General features: G+C 36.0%; 1 protein-coding gene across 6 annotated transcripts in view; it reads right to left on the bottom strand.

The window, feature by feature from the left end:
• The window catches only part of TRIM33 (tripartite motif containing 33), a gene marked incomplete at its 5' end in the record, with an annotated part of 66,789 nt that overhangs the window by 5,708 nt on the left and 37,734 nt on the right, over positions 1-23,347 (bottom strand). For 3 of the 6 annotated variants that reach the window (XM_081323152.1, XM_081323156.1, XM_081323153.1), the window contains 11 exons: positions 965-1,117; positions 1,480-1,554; positions 5,073-5,196; positions 6,408-6,751; positions 7,260-7,419; positions 10,187-10,250; positions 11,009-11,141; positions 13,198-13,398; positions 13,848-14,018; positions 14,217-14,464; positions 17,429-17,546. In XM_081323152.1, coding sequence (XP_081179278.1) covers positions 965-1,117; positions 1,480-1,554; positions 5,073-5,196; positions 6,408-6,751; positions 7,260-7,419; positions 10,187-10,250; positions 11,009-11,141; positions 13,198-13,398; positions 13,848-14,018; positions 14,217-14,464; positions 17,429-17,546 — 1,791 coding nt within the window. The remainder of the gene's footprint in view (positions 1-964; positions 1,118-1,479; positions 1,555-5,072; positions 5,197-6,407; positions 6,752-7,259; positions 7,420-10,186; positions 10,251-11,008; positions 11,142-13,197; positions 13,399-13,847; positions 14,019-14,216; positions 14,465-17,428; positions 17,547-23,347) is intronic. The other 3 variants (XM_081323154.1, XM_081323155.1, XM_081323157.1) reach the window with 1 other exon arrangement.

Below are 23,347 nucleotides of genomic sequence, written 5' to 3'. Positions count from 1 at the left end.
GATTAAATGTGGCCAATTTTCCTGGAGTCAAAAAAAATCTTAGGTACCTATTATTTCTTTTCCACAAATATTGTGTATTAATTGAGGTTTACATGCCATATTTTTGATGTTTCAAAAACTCCATATTATGTCAGCACTCCTTTTTATACCCACATGGCCTTCTAAGTATTTTTTCTACATATCTGAAATTATCAATGATTGCTTTTATTTTAAGACTTCGTTATCTGAATTGCACAAGATAACTTTCAATTAATAAGGAATCTAACTAACAGACTGCCTTGCAGAATGGTTTCCAAACTTTTCAAAGATGCTATTTAAGCAGTCAGTGTCTACTGATAGCCATGTCTCCCTGCATTTGTTTAAATCTTGCTTTACTATTTAATTACATCAAAATCTTCATGTAATCTTGATTTAAGATTACAACTTTTCAAAACTACTTATCATTCACAAAATGCTCTAGATTTAAAGATAATCTATGAATACACCATGTATTTAATTGTAAAATTATTTATTAATGACCGATCTTGTTTTCTACTGTTTTCAATGCCTTTTACATATCAGCTAAATCATTCACACAGAGGATTTCTGCTTTTCTGCTGCTTGGACTAGGTAACAATGTGCTATTAAAAAGAAAATGTCTCCACAAAATGGAGGCATTAAACAGCTTGTGCACATACATGAATGCAACCCACTATTTAATTGGTTCACTATTAAAATCAGTAACGAAACTAGAAGCATGTCCTCAGGATCCAATTTACATTATTATTTCTGTATATAGTAAGAGACTGTATAAGAGGCTCAATGTATGCCCAGTCATATCTTTGTACAGCTTACATGTGGAACACTAAACTATTTCCATCCAACATTCAGAATTTGGAAAACTTGTAATTAACATCGATGTGAAGACACAGAAGAGATATTTTTCATCACTCAAAACAATTCTACAGGTTGGAAGTTAACATACTTCATTAAACCTTTCACAGTTCTTGAAGATCAGCCGAACATCTGCCACAAAATCTTCAGGTGTCTGATAATGTTGTGAGTGTTTCTTCTGGAGTTTTTTCTTTACTGTAGATAGATCCATGGGTTTCTTTATTATTTTATAGTAATTTGGTATCTGTCCAGAAAAAAATGCAGTCACATTAGAAGAGAGAAAATTTAAGAAACATACTTTTACTGTAGAATATTTTTCTATGTAAAGGATTCTCATTTTTAAAACCAGACTCAAACATTTAGCAAACATACTATAAATGTGAAATTGTGATATTATTTTCAAATGTGGAAATTCTGCTTCATAGCTCAACATTGCTAATCAAGCATTCTGTAAACAGATACTTTTTAAAAAAAGTACATGCTGCAAAATACCATTCATAACATAATAGCTACTATGACTGTCAAATGTTGATCATCAATTTCAGACTCCTAAAAGTAAAAATCTGCATTTTATCATCTCGAGATAATGTGCATGAAGTCACTCACCGAGGCTGGAACTGGCTCTTGGAATTCAATACTCAGCTCATGGCAATATAGATAAAGTAGGAGGCGCTCACATTTCTTGTAGAGGAAAAACAAATTCAATTAAAATTGCTTCATTCTTAAAAGACTGAATTTTTGTTAACTAGTTATAGCAATAGCATTTAGACTTATATATCACTTCTCAGTGCTTTACAGCCCTTTCTAAGCGGTTTATAGAGTCAGCATATTGCCCCCACAATCTGGGTCCTCATTTTACCAATCTAGGAAGGATGGAAGGCTGAGTGAGACTCAAACTGCCAAACTGCTGGCAGTTGGGAGTAAGCAGAAGTAGCCTGCAGTGCTGCATTCTAACCACTGCGCTACCAGGGGCAGAATATGTGCTTATCCTACAGTTTTCTGAAGAATAAGATTCTCAAAGTCTAATTCAGTCTGCAAAAAACCTATCAATATCTACACTACCTGGAACAGAGATAGGTTATACATATTTTAATATCCATGCAACTAATTCATTTTGCTGTCACAGCTTTGAATCTAAATAAAGTTATAAGGAAGTAACTTTCAGGTTTGTAAAGTATTTCAAAAGCTATTTATGATCCTGCATGTTTCTAAATGTATGTGCTACTTCTGAATGTCAAGACATCATTTCAAGGTAAGAGTCACTGACAAGTCTAATTCATTTTTTTAAAAAAACACTGTGTATACTATTGATTATCACAATACTGAGCACAACATATTCCATGCATCAATAATAATCTGTTTTTCCATTAACTGCTGTTCAATAGCAATAAAGCAAATATAACATCAACTAAAATATCAATCAAAATGACAGAGAAAATCCAAATGAAACATAGTTATAAGCTACCTTATGAGCGTAATCTAAGAAAATAGTTTTTGCTCCCAGTGGAAAGCAGATAGAGCAAAGCAGCTTTCCTTGGCAAAGAATCCCAAAGACTTGGTATAGCCATTCAAAAGGCAGTACCTCAAATTTCTGCCAAATATACTTCAAAGTCAAATATCTCCCCGAAAATTTAAAACAGAACTATATTGGGAACATTGTCTTCCAATTGCCAGAAATACCTATAGTTTTATGGTTCCCAGGAGATGATTCATCCTAAATCACACATGGCTTGCTATTTTATAACCAGCCTAACACATTATGCTTACAAACAGCAGTTTTGATTAAGGTGTTGAAATAATGAAATCATTTACTGCCTACAATTGGTCATTATCATTTGCTCAGTTAAAACCCTCTAAGCATAGCTCAGAATAAATAGAAGCAATATGTTCAGGTTTATAGGGGTGGGTGGAAAATGATAACTGGTTGAAAAAACATGTCCTATAACTTGCTTGATTGCACTCTATGCCATTCCTTCTAAGCAAATTGTATCATATCATATCCTTACTCGTAGTCTGTGGCATTCCTTCTAAGCAAGCCTTATCATATGGTATTATGTTTATCATACTGCCTAACAGCACTAGGACATTAAATGACCAATTTTAGTTCACTTATGATAGAGGATAATTCAATGGACAGAACACAGAAACAGCTGAAAAAAGACTATAAACACAGATTAAAATTTTCCATGAGAATAACTTAAAGGAAGGGAAAAATTCAATGAGTAAAAGTAACTAAATGCCAAAGACAAAAGAATCAGAAGAAATTCTGCATAAATGGGATTAAGAAAAGGGGTCAAACCTCTAGGAAGAAAGAATTATAGTTCTTCTGTAATAATAGTTCTTTAAATGTAAAAGAGCAGAAATGCTATACTATTATACACATCACAGAAAAATGAAAATTCACTGATTTAGATTGTATTAAAATTGTGATTCATTCCTCTTGTAAACAAAGGGGTCTCTTGATAGCACTACACATTGGTCATGGTGGTGAAAATATTGGCTCTCCACTGATTGAAGACTTGCAAAGCTATGTCCCAGTAGATCCACTCTGCTATATTGTGACCAGGTGTCCTCTGACACCTAAATCAAATTAATTATTCAAATAAATAATCCAGATTATCACTAGATGGAAGTCAAAAGATACAGAAAACTCCATCTCTCTGCTTCCTTTAGTGGATATTTGAATTCTACAGTCCAGATGTTGTGAGAAAGTAAGAAAGATCACACTGATCTCTGTTTATGTACAGAATTGGTTGAATTACTGAATGCAAACTAAATAGTACGGTTTAATAAAACAGTTTCAAATGTACTGACAGATTGCAAACAGCGAGCTATTTTTTAAAAAAAATGATATGAATGGAAACTAGGATAATTGGCCTGTAGTAAGCTCCCATTTCAATACATGTTCCATTATCACTGTGGGGAATGGAGTGAGGAAAACAGACAAACCTGGTTAAGAAAAGAATAGTAGACTTTCATTGTTTCAAAGCTGGGTGTGCACGAAATACAACATGTCTTACAGTGGATGTAGAAAGTCTAAATATACCTGTTAATATGCCAGATTTTTGAGATGTTAAAAAAAACCAGACCAAGATAAATCAATTCAAGGTTGAACTTTTTGATCATAAATCTAAAAAGTATGTTGGCATAAAAACAACATTATGTATACCCAAGAAGTACACGATACCCAGAGTGGAGCACGGTGCTAGCAACATTATGCTTTGGGACTGCTTTACTTCATCTGGAACTGGGGTTTTAGTCAAGGTGAAGGGAATTATGAGCAGTTCCAAATATCAGTGAGTTTTGGCACAAAACTTTCAGGCCTCTGCTAAAATGCTGAAGATGAAGAGGATTTTCACTTTTCAGCATCACAATGACCCAAAGAACACTGCCAAATCAACAAAAGGATGGCTTCACCAGAAGATTCAAGTTTTGGGATAGCCCAGTCAAAGCCCAGACCTGAATCCAGTTGAAAATCTGTGGGGTGACCTGAAGGCAGCTGTGCACAGGAGAGTCTTGCAATCTGACAGATTTGGAGCACCTTTGTAAGGAAGAGTGACTTGCAAGATTCCCAAAGCAAGATGTGCCGTGCCGTGCTGATAGGCTCTTATCCCAAAAGGCTGAATGTTGTCATTACATCTGGCATTAAATCAAAAAGCGCTTCAACAAAGCATTCGTTTAAGGGTGTACATCTAAGCAATCGTGTTATTTTAAGTTTTTTTTCCTCCTAAAAGGTTTCAGTTTACTTTTCAGTTGAATTGCACAGCTTGAATCTTATGTTAAAGATGGAAAGAATTCTGAAATGTTTTATCTTGGTCTGGGTTTTTTTTCATTCAAAAACTTGGCATTTTAACAGGAGGTATGTAGACTTTCTATATCCACTTAAGTCTAAAACAAGAAGAAAGACTTAGGCAGAAACCTCCCTAATTTACAAGATTATTTGAGGGAAGGGAGGAAGGGAGGGGGGAGAGAGAAGCAAGCACAGAAAAACTTGCAGGATTCTGTTACTATAGTCAATATTAATAAAGGTAATTTTAATTTTCATACAGAGTTGATTTCTTAATTTTGTTTACATAATGCAATGGCAGTTGCTGACTATGTAAAATAAAGTATAATTTAAATAAAGGAACATATAATAGCCAAGATAATTGGGTTAAATTGATTTGAGAACAAGATACCTAAAATTATGAGACACCTACCCTTTGGTCCACAGGACTCAATCCTTGTGCAGTTTTCCCCTTCTTGGTGTGCTGCAAATTATCGCAATCATATTCTACCTCAGGTGTGAGAAGATCTCGACAAAATGTACATATCCATTCTCCACTAGAAAAAATACATCCAGAAATTTAGATAACATATTATAAATCTTCTAAATACATAAATACAAATCTCCAATTAATCAAATCATGTGTGTGTGTGTGTGTGTGTGTGTGTGTGTGTGTGTGAGAGAGAGAGAGAGAGAGAGAGAGAGAGAGAGAATATGTGTGTGTGTGTGTGTGTGTGTGTGTGTGTGAATGTATGCATGCGTGCGCATGCTAGTCAGTTAATTCCTGTCACAACCAACAGATCAACATTTGGTTGATCTGAAAATAGTGGACGCTGCGCCTGCAGAGAAAGTGCTGTTCGAATGGCTGGAAAAATAACTTTACAATTAGGCTTTTTAACCATCGCAGCATCTCTGCAATCATATGATCAACATTCAGGCACTTCACAATGGGTGTGTGTTTACAGCGGTCACAACATCCCATAGTCAGGATTGTCATTTAAGCATTTCATAACTGGCTTTTTATCACAGAAAGCTGACAGTACAATTGTAAGTTGATGTCCTGTAATGCCTCACTTGTGACCCACAATGACTCACTGTGGAAAGTGATGTCATGAGTCCCTTAGAGTCACATGATGTTTTGTTTAGCTATGGAGTTACTGGTCCCAGTTGTGTTTGCTAAGGAAGAGCTATCTATATTATAATCAGTAATGGCCTCACAAAAAAATTGAGGATTTTGTAGAAAAATTATAGAAATGCAAATTATGTCTAATATTTTTCACTAGAATAACAAACAGAAATTCACCTGTCACAGTTAGTTACTGTAATGACATAAGTTTGCTTAACATATTGCAATCTACATTTTTTTAATCAAGTGCCTTGTATATGTATGATTATGAGGACCAGCTCTCCCCAAAGCATATAAGAGGTAATGGAATACTTTTTCCTGTGCACTGTTTAATATGAAACAAAGCATAATTGTTTCACACAGATCATGGCTGTTGGCTAGTAGCAAAATCTCATTTTAAATATGTAACTGCTATAGTGTGACTGTATTTATGTATTTATTACACATTTTAGGTCACTTTAAAACAATATTAAAAACTACCAATACTAATAACACTCCAAGAATACATCATTCCAGTATAGTAACAACCTGCAGAGGGACCATCTCCACCTCAATATTATACTTTTAATATTCAATATTATACCTTACTACAAATAATCACATTAAGCTCTTGCAGGATGTAACGTAATAGTATTTTCATACCTTGGAAAGCTGAGAAGAGTAGGTACATGACATGTCAGATGGAAAACCTTAGGACACTTTTCACAACATAATAGATCTCCCCCATTTTGGCAAACAGCACACCAGTCTTCATTTGGGTCATCATCTTTATTGTTGCCTTCTCCAGCCCTGGCAGACCGGTGCATGAGGCTACGTAATGGAGATTTGCCATTTACAAGACCATGTGCAGACTGTTTACAGCTTTCATTCAATTCTGTTGGTTCAGTTTTTACATGGTTGTCTATGCTTCCCAGTGCTTCTAATTCACTTTCCAGATGTAAGTTTGTAGAAAGTGGTGGCGTCAAACTGCTCTCAGGACTGCTAAGCTAAAATTAAGGCACAAGTTAAAAGTTAAGAAAGTTTTCATTAGGTGTCTCTTTTTCCCCCATTTATTTTAGTAAGCTATTCGAAACATGAATACCAATAAAGGAGAATATTTGTAATGTGGGATTCCTTAGTGCTCTAACAGCTTGGTTGAATACATGAATAAATATGGATCCAGTTCCATATTCTAAGACATATCATTCTGTCAAGGTTTAACCATGGTTTATTAAACTAACAATAGTTTGCTCATATTGAGCCAAGCATCTTAGTTTGCCCTTGTCTTAGTGTGATTTATGAACCAAAGCAACTTGGTTATCTAATTATCTAATCAAGGACAGGCTCAAGGAAAACAAAACATGGTATTAAAACAGAAATGTTAAATATTTCTAGCACTATAGTAACCTCTGGAGAAAGAGTAGCTACTCTGAAGAAAGTACCAAGTGTCTTTAATTCCCACCACTGCTTAGAAATCCTGTGTTAAAATGGTATAACCCAGAAATAGAATTTTACCATGCAGGCACTTCTCCTGCCATCTTCTGTTTTTTCTTGCTTCACAGGTCCTGAAAAACCACACACCTCTTCTTCTGTGCCAGGCTCTTGTTTAACTTTCACATGGTCAGATTTAAAGCTAATATTGTTCTTCTCCACGGTTCTGCCTGATGAGCCACAACTGAAAAGTATATATGTTATACAAATTAAACATATCTCTGCTAAAATTCTGAGAAATACACATTCCCTAATCTAATAAAATCCTTCCTCCAAAAACTGTGTAAGGAACATAATTATGCAATAATAAAACCAACAGATGTAATTCTACAATTAATATTTTTATTTGTTAAATTTGTTAAAATTCTTCATTTTTAATATACAAATGTATATATTAATTTATGAAAGCATGATTTCTACTTAATATGAAATCAGGGCCGTAGAATCCTAAAAATTACATCTAAAACAATTATTGAGGGGGGAAAAACTTGCACTTCAAACATTCTGCCTGGAATAGTAAAGTTAATTTTCAACTATTTTTTTCTACAAATAGCTTCAAATGTTTGTTTTAGCAATAGAAATTTTCAAAAGTAAATTATATCACTGAATCATTCTTTTCATTAGTTTGTTTTGTGTTTTAAAGTCAGGTTTATTTTAAAAAGTTGCTTTAGCTCTTCTTTATGAAGGCATAATTCTCTCAAAATTATACAAGCAGCAAAAAATCACGGCAAATTTTTCCACAGTAAAAATACAATACAGGTTCACATACAGTACTCTGCTAGTTTTCAGTTTAAATAACATATATCTGTATTTTATCTTGATCTGTAAATCAAAGGAAAAAAATGAAAAAACAATCGCCACAGAAGCAATAGTCACTACATGAAAAGACTGACACATATTAACAGTGATAATTAACCATAAAACCAGTATGTTAAAATGCAGATATAGTACACAGAACTGAAGGAATTCCAGCAGTGGGTTATAGGTTGATAGCATAAAGAAGGACAAGAAGACACATGTATATATATAAAGGTCTGCAACACAAGACCTTATTTTAGGAATCATTCAAGTTACATAAATTATTACAAAAATGATAATATCCAAAGATTCATCACAACTGTAATCCTCTTATGATTTAAGGTGTGTGTGTGTGTGTGTGTGTGTGTGTGTGTGTGTGTGTGTGTGTGTGTAGAGACATTGCCAGTCTCTGAGTCTAAAGCCTAAAAGACATGCCAATACAACTGGATATTGACTGGATACTGGAAAAAAAACCTTTCCCTGTCCATTATGCTGAGGTACTCAGTATAATAGGCCATTATGTTTCTTACTATAGGAAATAAAAAAAATGATAACAATCCAGTTGGCAAGTATGCTTCCACCTTCCAAAGCAAGGGAAAAACCTGAAAGAATTTACCGTACAACCATTATTGTATGGATCTCACTGAAATACAACAGACTGTTTTACCCTTTTACAGGGCCTTGCCCCTATGGATCAAGATATACATTATAGTTTCTTTTCTATAGGTCTATTAATGGAGTGGGGTTTTTTAGAAGAAATCTAGTGTTAATGTGAACATTGCATTGAAAAAGAAAAAATACAGAGAGAAAATTTGAACATGTACTGTAGAATGAGGCTACAAATATCATTTTTTGTATTTTTACTATTATATTTACCTAGGAAATCTAATGGTTTTCCCCCAAATAATTACTAGTGAATTAAATTGGAGAAAAGCGGTTATACATTCCATGTTAAGAATAGAAGCTGTTAAAAATAAAGATAAGTACGAGGTTAAAAAAAGGTTGCAGACCAGACTGCTGCAAAGTATGGATGCCTTTCTAGAATAGCTATTGCTTGGGAGATTTATCTATTTATTTTATTCACCACATTTCTACTTCATCTGTTTCATCTAAGTAAAGAGATCCTATTTAATTCTTTCTGTAACATCTAAATAGAGCAAATATTTTCTCTCCTTTCCGCCCTGTCTCTATTCAGTTACCTGATCCCTTCACCTTATCTCCATCCAATTGTTTCCCTTCTTCCATTTCTTATTTCTTTTCCTGTCCATTCCCCTCCACTCATCTCCACCTCTTTACCTGATTACTTTCTGCTGGGAGAGGGAGGAATTTATATGAACACGTGGGTACAAGGGGAAGAGAAATACACGAAGTTAAGTGGAAACATAAATGGAAGGGAAGAGACCTCTTCTCAGTCAGAGAACTGTGGCAATCCTTTTTATTTTAGCTCTGTCTATTGAAGCAAATACAACAACCCTATTTTCAGGGTTCTCTCTTCCCTTATAAGTATATATTTATAGTTTATAGTTTAGTTTATTAAATTTTTATACCGCCCTTCTCCCGAAGGACTCAGGGCGGTGAACAGGGCATATAATAAAAATACAAAAGTACAAAAGTTAAAAAAGAATTAAATTATTGCCCAAAATAAAACAGTAAGAATATACAAATATTAAAACCCTAAGTTAACTCCCCATCAGGCCAGGCCAGCTTGTTCGAATAAATGGGTCTTTAACCCGCGCCGGAAGGAGCGGAGATCCAGTGCCATCCGGAGCTCAACCGGCAGTTGATTCCACAGAGCCGGGGCGCCCACAGAGAAGGCCCTCCCCCTGGGGGCCACCAGCCGGCATTCTCTGACCGGAGGCACCCTGAGGAGGCCCTCTCTGTGGGAACGCACAGGGCGGAGGGGAGTCGACGCCGGCAGCAGGTGCAAATGAGCACAATAAAAACATGAGAGAATTATGTTACTTCTTATATGATGCAGAAATTAAAAATAATGTATAATTATGTCTTCCATGTCTTTTAATGCATAAATAAATTGTACAGCCCCAACCTTTGTCTTAAATTAGAATTTATGTTCCTAGCTATGTACTCAATTCTCTGGAAACTTCAACATGCATTTAGAACCGAGACCCTGTTTTTGATGCCAATTAACTCACCTGCCTCTACTGCCTGTGCTAGATGTACTGGGTGGCCTCACAGGAGTATGAGAATTGGATAAACCTAAGGAAGGGAGGATGAGTTTATAGCAACAGCACATCACAGAGAACATTTCTAGAAGTGCACAGTTTCAGCAGGTCATACTTTTAAAAATCATCATTATATTTTTTTAATCCCAGCTATTATGAAGCTTACCAGCATTCAAAGCTTACAGCCTTCTAAATCTAATTCAGCTGTCACGCTCATGTAACAAATGGAATCTATATTCAGTATTTTGCAAAACCAGAGATTTATCATTTACCATATAAAGTATTATAATAATAACATATAAAGTATTATAATTTACCTTATAAGTATAAATTATTATATTTAACCATTCACCATATGAAGTATTCCCATTTAAAAGGAAAACAATGGTGTTACATTAATGACATTTATTTGGAACACGTTTTTGCACATTCATTGAAGGCAACAGTTTGGAGATAAAAAATCCTGGGATAAATTTAAAATTTATGATATTTTATTTCTTATGGCTTTCCATTTTTAGCTCTTATCAACTCCACTAGCTAAACCTTTTCTTCTATTGAGAATGAAGTTATAAAATTAGTCTTTTCATACATATGCTGTTATATAAGGAAAAAAATCTGCCTACTCATGGAAAGAAACTACTTTAAATTTAACTAAATAGTTATAATATAAAAAGTCCGTACATTGAATCAAGAAACATTCAGTGACTTTACCATGCAAAATTTCAAAATAAGTATTGGTTGTTTTAAATACAGAAATTAAAATGTCTATCATGTCTTTCTTTCTCAGCTTACCTGATGAGCCCGGAGATAGTGCTGAGGGTCCAGGAGAGGGATTCATACTGCTTATGGGTTGAGGGGGTAGATGGCTCCCTGCAATATATCTACTTAGTAAATTATCTAAGTTACTGGAACCAGCATCTTCTAGCTGAAATAAAAGACAGTCATACAGTGAATTTACCAAGTCTAAATGCAATATGCTAGAAATGACTGCTTGAAACTATCTGCATTTTTTCTGAAGAATATAAAAAACCCTAAAGCCAGCAATATAATAGGACAATGTCCTGGAATCAGGCAGTGGAACATAAGGTGGCTTCATATAGCCTCTTTCCACTGTTTTAAAAATTATTAGGTTACAACAATTAATTATTCAAAAAATAACGGATATGGTGTTCCAGACTGAAGTTAACAGGCTTCCACAACATGCCAGAATTTGAATTAACAAGGATACATGGCAACCAGCAACTTATTTGTTAAATCTAATTTGCCCTCAGCTGAGAATCACATTCTATAAAGCTAGACTTACTATTCTTCCATCTGCACTTCTTCAAGGCACATATAACATTTCTATCACTTAGTGTATTTGTCCATGCAGGGACAAGAAAGTTGAAACCATCTCACACCCATTAGTGGTTTGTAAATTTTACAGAGACATTAGGTCAATCTACCTTGTACCCTCTAATTCAGACATGTCAAACACAAGGCCCGGGGGCCAGATCTGGCCCGCGAAGTGGTTTCAGGTGGCCCGCGAAGCCATCCTGGAAACAGTGAGGGAACGGCCCCCACTGCCTTGGCCCTGGCCCAGAGACCCTCCTTCTGCCAGAGACCCTCAGATCTGTCCCATTCCTGCCCAGGCCCCCATAGGCACCCTTGATGCCAACGATGTAGAGCTGGCCACACCCACCCAGTAGGCCCTATGCACTCTAGCCACGCCCACCCAGTAGGCCATGCCCACCCAGGCCATGCCCACCCGGCCCCCTGAGGGCAACCACAATGCTGATGCGGCCCTCAATGAAATTGAGTTTGACACCCCTGCTCTAATTGATAAATTCCATGGGAGGCCAGATAAATGTTATAGCAGACAAAGGAACCATATATTTCCAAACTGTTAAAAAAGAAATTGAAATCCTTCCCTACTCCCTAGAACAAATTAGCACAATTAACAAAAAGAAACAATTTGTAAATATGTAATTTTCAATCAAGTCTCTCTTTTAAAATACTCAGGAGACAGCACAGTTGTTAGTTTCAGTCCAAAATTAATGAAGCAACTAAGAGCGGATGTGCATTCACATTCTGGAGACATCTTTAAGGCTGTGCATCAGGAGTTTATTGGGGGGGGGGGAGAAATCTCATCTCCTGTTTTGATGGAAATGTAAATCAGTGGGAAAACCCTGGATATGCTTTAAAACCATTTACACCAAAGAGGGCAAAAAGCCAAATTATCAAAATATAGGGAACACATAGCTTATTGTTTATTAATTTTTTATGCTACTCATTTCCCTACAAGGTGACTCTGGGCGGCATTTGCATTTGCCATTTTGACTTTTGTATACATAAAGGTAAAGGTTCCCCCGCACATGCGTGCTAGTCGTTTCTGACTCTAGGGGCCGGTGCTCATCTCCGTTTCAAAGCCGAAGAGCCAGCGCTTGTCTGAAGACGTCTCCGTGGTCATGTGGCCGGCATGACTAGACTCCAAAGGCGCACGGAACACTGTTACCTTCCCACCGTAGTGGTCCCTATTTTTCTACTTGCATTTTTACATGCTTTCGAACTGCTAGGTTGGCAGAAGCTGGGACGAGTAAGAGGCGCTCACTCTGTTACGCGGCACTCAGGATTCAACCCGCCAAACTGCCGACCTTCTGATCGACAAGCTCAGTGTCCTAACCCACTGAGCCACCGCGTCCCTTTGTGTGTGTGTGTGTGTGTGTGTGTGTGTGTATCTTCTGGAGATATCCTTGATCATGAGAGATATTAACCTTGAATTTGTGCAATAAATTCCAAGATTGATTGAAGACTTAAACACAAATCTTGTTAATCATTCTTAGTCTTCAGTGCAAAAAGAGACATTCTAATAAAGACATCCTATAGGTTGGATTTTATCTTTTTAATACAAACTATAAAACATTTTACCCAAGTGTGTGTGTTAAATGTTAATTTCAGTAACAATTAACTTTCATTCTTTTTTTAAAATCTAATATAGTTACCTGTATGGGAGGAATATCTGGCAAGGAAGGTAGGTTTTCTGGGTTGGTTACAGATGGAATAAGCTCTATTGCTGCTACGGATGGGCTTGTTGGACCACGATTAGCATTTGCCATGGTGGCTGTTGTTGGGCTTGTTGGATTGATAGTATTGTTATGTACTGAAACAACTGGGAAGGGACCTGCATGTCCTGGATTTGAATGCTAAGAAGAGTGGAGAGAGAAAAATAGAAATTATCATCAAGTTAGTTAAACAGAAGAGCAATATTCATTTTTAACCTGTTATTTTTAATAAATCAAAATAATTTTCTCACTCATAACTTAATGCTGTTTTTTGGACACTTACAACTTTTGCTTTATCAGAGAACACATTCTTATGGATTAATAAATCTGTAAGAGCCAACAATCAAAGCAATAAAAAATTGTGGCAAACTAATACCAATGAATATTGCATGCCTTATGCGTGAAAACTATGTTTGTATCTAATTTCAGATTCTTATAACAAAATTTGAATCTGTTTCCTGAAATAGCAAGCAGTACCAGAATAGAAATGATGCTTTTAATTTTGAAAGCATTTTCATAGCTAAATTATATAAAAAAAACAAGCTGATTCACTTTTCTAAAATGAAAGGTGGGAAACAAAATGTGCACACAGCATATACTTGTCTTTGTAAGTGTGGCTGCATCATAGAATACTGGGGCCCGTTGTGACGTGGTATCCCTGGGAGACGAGCTGCATTCTGAGCCATTCTCATCTGATGAGCTTGGAAAGCACCGCAATTCATACCCCTCTGCATGGTCTGCATACTTATCAACCGTGGAGGCTACAAAATATAATGAATTTTATAAAACACTAGTCTCTTTCCTATGTTTTTCCTCTTCTTCATAAGGGAATAAACTGCATTGCACTGATATTAGAATTAACAAAACGTAGCCCTATATAAACTTTAAATGTGTGTAATTTTATGCCTAAAAACTATCTTGGAGATTATATGAGTACCTGAAAGAGTCTAGAGACTTGCCTGTTGCTGAAGCATCTGTGGACCTGCCTGGCGCGTGATTTGCCCTGCAGGCTGCCCCATCCTCATCTGCTGTAATTGCTGGTGTTTTTGTTGCGCAAACACCTGCTGTTGCATGTGCTGGAGCCGAAGCTGTGCAAGATTAATTTGCCCTGGAGGTTTGCTGATATGATTTGTTCCTGGAGGAACTTGTCCCACTACTACATTAGGAGTGTAACCTTGTGTTGGCTTATTTTCAATAACAAGATTACCTAGACAATAGGAGAAAGTATGATTAACTACAAAGCTTTCTTTAAATACAGTTTTAACAGTGAAATCTTTGTGATTAGTATACATTAGCACAACTAGCGTATCTTCTAGTATACTAAAACAGAGGTCCCCAACCTTTGGGGACCGGTTCGGTGGAGAGAGGTTTTTCTGCAGACCAGAGGGTGCATGGTTTTGTGTGCTGCCTACATCTCAAGGGTGGGGCTTTGCTTGTTTGTGCAGCCCAGTTGCTGGAATGCCATGGACCGGTACTGGTCCATGGACCAGGGGTTGGGGACCCCTGTACTAGAAGACAAAGCATGCAGCTTGGAGTTGAACTGTGGAGTCCCTGATGCTTTCTTAACCTGGTTATTTGCTTTCAGGTATTTCTTTACCCAACTAAATGACATTATTAATGTTACCTAGTTGAATAATGAAATGTCTGCAAGCAAACAACCAAGCTCAGAGAGCAAAAAACACTTCATATATGTTTTATGTTAAAAGATTCAGTCATATTTTTACTTAATGGCAAATAAGATGTGGATTTTAATGTATCTGCATTATTTATTTTGATCAAACTAAGTTTAATGGAACATTTTCCTCAAAAAGTAGCACCTAATAAATATCTTTTAGGACAAGTGAAAAAAATCTAATTACCTATTATACAAAAGGTAAAAAAATTTCTACAGCTATGCATCAAAGTGTATGGAAAATCACATATATTGATACATGTGATTTTCCATACACTTTGATGCATAGCTGTAGAAATTTTTTTACCTTTTGTATAATAGGTCATTAGATTTTTTTTCACTTGTCCTAAAAGATATTTATTACTGAAAAAAATTAAAAAGGAAGAAAATTAAGAATGTAGTTTTAATTACAACAGCAAAATCTCATTAACACTTGTAGTCACTGGAATAAAGTATGGTCTCTGAGTTATTCTCAGGATTATTCAATATATGAAAAACCCTATTTTGAATAGTTTGATGAACCACTTTTTCTTCCTCTTGCTATTCTGATATATTTTAATATTATCAGTATTTCAATTTGATTACAAAAGATACTTCCCTGCAACTCTTTATAGCAGCTGCATCTTTCCCAGGATTGCATGGCTGCCCCTACAGTTGAAGCTAAATCTGATTTATTGCACAGCCCTATTTAGTACTGGTTTTTTCTTGTACAAAATAAGAAATATTCTTTTCTCAAGAACAGTGGCCATAATTCTTTTTAAAAGAATGCTCAATTTTTGCTCTTTACTACCAATGATCAAAATGGAAGGTTCTGTTCCTTCTCTAAAAGATTATTGTTGCTTAAGATTCTGACAATGATATCCAATGTCATCTCAGTTTTAACCCAGGCATTTTATTATTGTCATGTGTATTTATCAAAAATTGTACTTAAATATTTATTTCAATAAAATAAAATAGTTTAAATCTTTCTGCACCTTCTAGGATCTTTTCAAACAGTTTTATAATATTTCATTTGCAATACCTTTTCAGTTCCCAATGTACATTCCCATTCCAAAGGACCATATGATGAGCTCTGCACATGTAACAGGGAGTTTGGGTATCTCCCCCTTTCCAGAAGCATCCTCTCACACTACCCTGAAGTTTGGGAACCTCAAAAGTGGCCTCCAACAGAGTAAGAGGTGCTGCTGGTGGAGAAGAACATGGGAAAAACCTGGTATGGACATGTAAGCCTTTGTACATACCCACAAGGCTGTTTCTAATTTAGATGTTGACTATTAGTTCTTACTTATTAAATCTAAAGGTATTCTCAATGGGATCTATTTCACTATAAGAAATAGAAATACATTATTTGATACATGTTGAGAAGATATAAATGAAATACATGGACCAATGTGTTTTTATTTATTTTATTTATTTATTTTTACATATAGAAAAATGCAAGGGCTATAATAGAAGACAAGACTTGATTTCCCCTGGATTTTTCTTTTCACTGGAAATTACAATGTCTCTATGCCAACAACCTCATACTTTCTGCTCAACCACCAATTTGTTGGAAGAATTTTACTTTTAAGAGTCTCCACCCCATTACTCCAGAGTTTACACTGGACACACAAGGGTTGCAAAGAAAAGAACAATAAAGAAAATTCGTTTTGAAAGAGAAAGCATATTATATCCTTATTTGGTGATGGAGAGGGGGGAGACAAGAAAGGAAGACAAAGTTTCTGCCTGTACCAAGTAAAATAGTTTGGGGTTATTCTGAATCTGATTTTTGATTATTTTTTAGAATATGAAGGCTCTTGATACATTTGTAGATAGCCCCATGGTTACGCTTCTGAGTTTTCCAACTGTAATTGATATATTAAAAGTTAAGTTGGATCAAAACCAAATTACTTTCCTATAATTAAACACTTGTCTTAATATTCTTAGAAGTAAAAGACAGTGACCACACAATTATGTAATACACCACTCCATATAGAATAATTTTTTTTCAAACAACACGTCTGTACTCACTCTCTTCTACAATTGTCATGCCCCCTTGCCACTATTATGTATATCTCATTTCACAGTGCATTTCTCTGAAAAACACCGCTACCTATTATTAAGAAGGGAAAATTACCACATGAATGAAGATTTACTATAAAGGAAAGTATTCTTGTAACAAGAAATTACATGAAGAAAAGCAAACAAACAGGGTAGAAAAAGAAACATATCTGGGCTGTGATTTCATTTGTATCACTGGCTTAAATCCAGACCTACATAAATAAATTACACTTCATCATGTGTATATCAACTGTCACCATGCAGAGAACCTCTGAACATTTTCATGGAGGATAGCTTCAATCTTAAAGAAGGCATATTGGTCCCCATATGAACAGCTCCAGTAACAAACCTTATTTTACTGGAAGTCTCTTAGACCTATAAGGAACATTATAAAGAACATGCCATTTATAATTACAATTTTTTACACATTAAATCTGTCAGAAATATGAAATGCTCTACCTAGGTTGACTACATTCTTTGCCCAAAATGTGGGATCACAATGGAAGCGAATTGCTCCATTAGCAGCTGGAACAGGATCACACCGTGCTTTCAAAATATGTCGCAGCTGAAAAGTGATCTGCAAAGCAAATAATCTCACATTACTGTTATATAAAGCATAAAAAAGAAAGTAAAAGTAAGCTGTTTGCAATCGAGTGACATTGAAAAATTCACTCTTATATATTGTAAGATAAGCTAAATTTCCACTTTATATACTCTGATGAAAGGATTTCTTGATTTATCATAAGAAAATAAATATCCATAATGTTAACAAATACAGATAAGAGGATTTAGTTTCAAACAATAACTTTCAGGTTTTTTAAATTAATAAAATATTTTTAAAAATATTTTGTAAGATTTGAATTGTACCCATGTTCAAAAATAGATAATCAATGAAACTAAACTACTTTGTATCGAAAATAATCAGGTAATTTTAAATAGATTATCCCAAGAAAAATCCTGGATGAGCAAAAAAAATATGCTCAGTACATGTGCTATACTTTACTCTTATTTTTAATTAATAACTATGAGAGATATGACTTTAAAAAGGGCAGGTAGTATGTTTTTAAAAACCACCCTTTCATTGCAACAAGTTAGTTCCATTCATCACCAATACTATTATTCCCTTCTTGAATAAGCAACATTATATAAAGTGTAGGGGGGAAAAAGCAGTGATTAGAAAAATAAATTAAAGACCAAAGATAATAAAAACTGAATCTAATTACATCTAGATTATATCAAGATTATATTATATGCACTGTTTTTATACTCCTTTTTTAATACTTCTTACTCTTTCTTTTTTTGAGGATCTCATAAATTCTAGACAGCTACCTGTTTCTCTATTTTCCCTTCACTTCCAACCTACTCATTTTTTTGTTCATATATTTGTTCTGAGATTCAATCCTCCTTCTCTTGAATAAGAAACATACCACTCTGCTCATTTATGTACTAAATCTACGTTTATTCTTCATTCATACATTCCTGTTTATTCTTGTTTTACCACATAGGCCACTTAAGTAGCTCATTCCCACTGCATTCAACTCACTTATATATTTCATCTGACATACCCAACTTTTACTTTGCATGAATGAAGTGGATAAACGTGCACTCCTACACACAAATATTTTCACTTATATTAAAAGAACCCAAGCCACCCTACTCTCTTTCTACCTGCATTTGCACATCTTAAAACTTCTCCATGCATTTTATTAGTAAACATGCTACCAATTTCAATTATTTCCTCCCATTTTATCAGGCAAGCTTAAAAAATTAATCCATAAACAGTTTGCATTCACTGTTGCTACCTCTCCCTTTCTGTCATGCATAGATGAATTTTCTCACACATGCTACACAATTCAGACAACTGTTCCCTAATTTTTCCCATTTATACAGTATATCCTTGAAACCTTAACACAATTTAATATCTCAGTAATGAAAATCATCTAAGAAACTGTAATAATTAGACCAGGGCTTTTCAACCTTTTCACCCATTGTACCACTTTTAGCATATGGCAACATCCGAGTACCACCAGTCGCTTAGCAAGGTGTCAAAAACATGATGAGAAAAAAAAATGAAAAAAGTGATGAAGTACAGGCTTGTGCGGTGCTGCCACCGGTTCAGCTCATTCCCCTCCCCCGCTACCACTTTTCTAGAATGGTCACGTACCACCTGCCAGGTGGCAATGTACCACAGGTGGTACCCGTACCACTGGTTGGAAAGCCCTGGATTATAGGACATGACAATATTCGAGTGCCACCAGTGCTTAGCAAGGTGTCAAAAACTTGACAACTAAAAAAGGGGGGGGATTTGGGGTTTTACTAATTTGATTGATTTGATGTTATAGAAATGGCTAGTTTATACTATTATGGAAAAGTAAAAAGTTGAGGTTTGATATTAATGCTTCATTCTACTGCAACAGAGGAAATTGGAGGTCAATGCCTTTTCCCCCCTTCTCCCCCTCACTTTTTTCCCCTTTTTCCTCCCCTCTGTGACCTACTATTTGCTTTTGTATTTTTGCATTTTATTCTATAATCTAATAAAATTTAACGAACCATTAAAAAGGGGGGAAAAACACTGGTTTTAATTTCCTCGGTGGCGGTTCCTTTCCTGAATCCCTTTCTTTTTGCATTGACAAATGTATGATGAGTTTATCCATAGTTATTAATATGCACCAGTACCTTGGTGGTCAGCTGGCTGGTTAGCCCTTCTTCCTCTCCTCACTTTTTTTCCTCCCTGCTTGCTGGGCTCTCCTTCCACAGCCTCTTCTCTACTCTCTTTTTCCTCCCTGTCTACTGGACTCTCTTTCTAGTTTCTTCTGCCCTCTCTTTTTCCTCCCTGCCTCCTGGGCTCTCCTTCCACAGCCTCTTCTCTGTCCCCTTTTTTCCCCTATTGTCTTGTTTTCCCTCGTCTGCCAAAACCTGCTTTTATATTCTCTCCTCTCTCCCCCCTCCTTTTCTCTTCCGTGCATCTCCAGCTATGCGCTGCTTACGGAAGCGCCAATCAACTGGAGAGCGGCAGAGATCCTGGAAGCTCAGCAGAGCCCCAGTAACACTGCAGCTTCAGCTGAATCTCCCACCGGCCTGTGAGGGGCTGCTGCCCCTTTAGCTCATTTCCCCTGCTACACTTTTATGCTTTTTTTAAAACACTTTTTTACAGCACTTTTCAACCCGTCAAACATGTACTACCTGCCAGGTGCCAAAGTACCACCAGTGGTATGCATACCACGAGTTGAAAAGCACTGAATTAGACTACATTAGAAGAAATTTAGAATCTTTCGTGTGAGTTTTCTTGTTTTTCTTTTAACTTTGATATCTCTTGTGTATTATAATTTCAGTTTTTAATTCTGCCTTTATTACCTGTATTTTATATAATACTCTCTTATGTGATAGTTGGAACTTTTCATTAAACCTGACATTTGTGATACTAATTTCTTGAACAGTTATTAAGTTAAGCATTTTTGAGCCTGATTTCTCTTTTTCTAGTCATCTTTTCTTCATCTCTATTAACAATGTTCATCATTCCCTTCTTTCTTTATAACTCATGAAGATTTTTTCCATACAATCTCCTCTTATGGTGCTGTAGATAGGTTAAAGCTCAAACAGCATTCTTCAAAATGAAAAAGTTCTTCTGCAGTCACGTCATAAGCCTAAGATTGAAAATCAGGCTTGTCAGATGTTTTATTTTTTCTATCCTGCTCTATGGAGTAGAGAGTTGGCCTCTGACAGAAGGCCACCTGAAGACAGAAGCATTTGAAATGTGGATTTACAGGCGGGTATTATGTATAACAGTGTTCTGTGCGCCTTTGGTGTCTAGTCATGCCGGCCACATGACCACGGAGACATCCTCGGACAAACGCTGGCCCTTCGGCTTTGAAACGGATGAGCACCGACCCCTAGAGTTGGAAACGACTAGCACGCATGTGCGGGGGAACCTTTACCTTTATTATGTATAAGCTAGGTTGACAAGATCAGAAATGAAGAGGTGATAAGCCGCCTGGGAAAGCCAAGGGAAATCATCAAAACAATTAAAAAATGAAAGTTAGAATATTTCGGACATGTGATGAGACACCCAGAAAAATATGGCATACTCCATTTAATCCCCCAGGGAAAGATTGAAAGCAAACGAGGTCCAGACAGAAGAAGAACATCATGGCTTCAAAATCTAAGGGACTGGTTTGGACAAAACTCAGCAGCACTTTTTTGTGCGGCTGCTGATAAAAACAGGATCGCCAACATGATCGCCAACGTCCGATAACGGATATGGCACAAGAAGAAGAAGATAGGTTAAAATAATTTAACCTATTATTTTCAAGATGCTTTATTTTGCAATAAACCAGAACTCGAACAACTCAGTAGCCATTTTTCTCATTCCAAATCTTTTCTTCCCACTTTTTTTACCCTCTTATTAAAAAAAATTTCTCACCAATTACTAACAAACTTTTTCAGAATTTTTGTATTCTTCTCTCCTTCATTCCCTTTACCATCCCCTCAACTTGTAACAAATAAACTGCATATATACATATGCATCTAGACACGCACACACACGCGCACACACGCACACACAAATGTAGTTCAGAGTTTACTTAAATTGCATATTTCAGGAATTTTAGAAAGGTATTATAACTTGGCCTTGCTAGTTGTCTTGGGCTGAGAGAGAGGCGTTCACTGGACGCAATTGATGGGGTAACATCTCATTCCTATACCAGCCATCTTTTGATTCCTGGTTTTTTGTTTTGTTTAATATTGTTTTTGCATAATTTCTCCTTATCAGCAAGATGGGCAGCATATAAATTTAATAAATAAAAATATTCACATCAAACTTTTAACAAGTGAAAGGCTTTTAAGTGTAGAAGGAAACAAATTCAAATATTTCAATACGTCTCTCCCAAGATTGCAAAAGGAAAGCTAAGATATTTCTTTTCCTAAAAAGAAAACCATTTACATTAATACAAGTGTACAATGAGCAAAACAAATTAGGCATAAACAGAAAATCCCATTTGCATTGGAATTCTTTTTGGAAACAAGGCAAAGATAATCATCATCTTTGACATACCACTTTTAGTCTCATAAGAGACTAAAATATTCCATCCAGCATTTCCAAACTTGGCTTCATGCCAAATCATTTAATTCTGTTCATCCTGCTGAAGAACCTTGTTCAGTGCTTTTCACCTATTTCCAAACCAATTTTTATTTCAGTCAAGACCACTCTTCATTTTCTAACTCTTTTAATCATAATTATTCCATGCTGTCTTTAATTATATTTTACAATCATCTTTTTTCTCTATGACCATACTTCAGTATCTTTCTCCCATTATTTGCAGCAGTCTCTCAACAAATTCCTCATTCATAACCTTTTTCACTGCATCATCTCATGCTTCCTATTAGTGTAACTACAGCATTTCTGTGGCACTTTATAACATAATGTATTGTCAAATAATGTAACTCTAAACTTCCTTACACTTTTTTTTCTTTTTTACATTATACTGATAAAAAGAGTCTTCCTACATTCAGGTTTCAGCAACCTTGTATCCTTTATAATCTTTCATCCTAACCAACCAAATAATGCTTTATTTATTTCTTTGATACATTATACATAACCAAATTCAAACTTCAACCATGTATTTGAAATTAATAGATATCTTCCTAAACAGATACTAAATAATCACCATTTCCATCCATTTTGGGTTTTTGTATAGCCCAAGCACTTTGTATACTTTCATTCCATCTCCATTCAACCAGAAAACTTTCCTCCAGATCATTCAAAATTAAATAATTTCAATTCCATGTTTATTATTTATTTATTTATTTATTTAATTAAATTTTTATACCGCCCTTCTCCCGAAGGACTCAGGGCGGTGAACAGGGCATATCTTAAAACTACAAAAGTACAAAAGTTAAAAAAGAATTAAATTATTGCCCACAATAAAAACAATAATATATATATATAAATATTAAAACCCTAAGTGATTCCCCATCAGGCCAGGCCAGCTTGTTCAAATAAATGGGTCTTTAACCCGCGCCGGAAGGAGCGGAGATCCGGTGCCATCCGGAGCTCAACCGGCAGCTGGTTCCACAAAGCCGGAGCGCCCACAGAGAAGGCCCTCCCCCTGGGGGCCACCAGCCGACATTCTCTGACTGGAGGCACCCTGAGGAGGCCCTCTCTGTGGGAACGCACGGGGCGGAGGGGAGTTGACACCGGCAGCAGGTGGTCCCCGAGGTATTCCGGACCCATGCCATGTAAGGACTTAAACACCATCACTAAGACCTTGAACCTCACCCGGAAGACAACTGGTAACCAATGCAGCTCGCGGAGCAAAGGTGTAACATGGGAGTACCGGGAAACTCCCAAGACAACTCTCGCGGCCGCATTCTGTACCAGTT

Source organism: Vipera berus (assembly GCF_964194415.1).
Source record: "Vipera berus genome assembly, chromosome: 3".
NCBI lineage: Eukaryota > Metazoa > Chordata > Lepidosauria > Squamata > Viperidae > Vipera > Vipera berus.
Note: the sequence above shows the minus strand (reverse complement) of the source record. Positions and strands in the feature narration are given on the sequence as shown.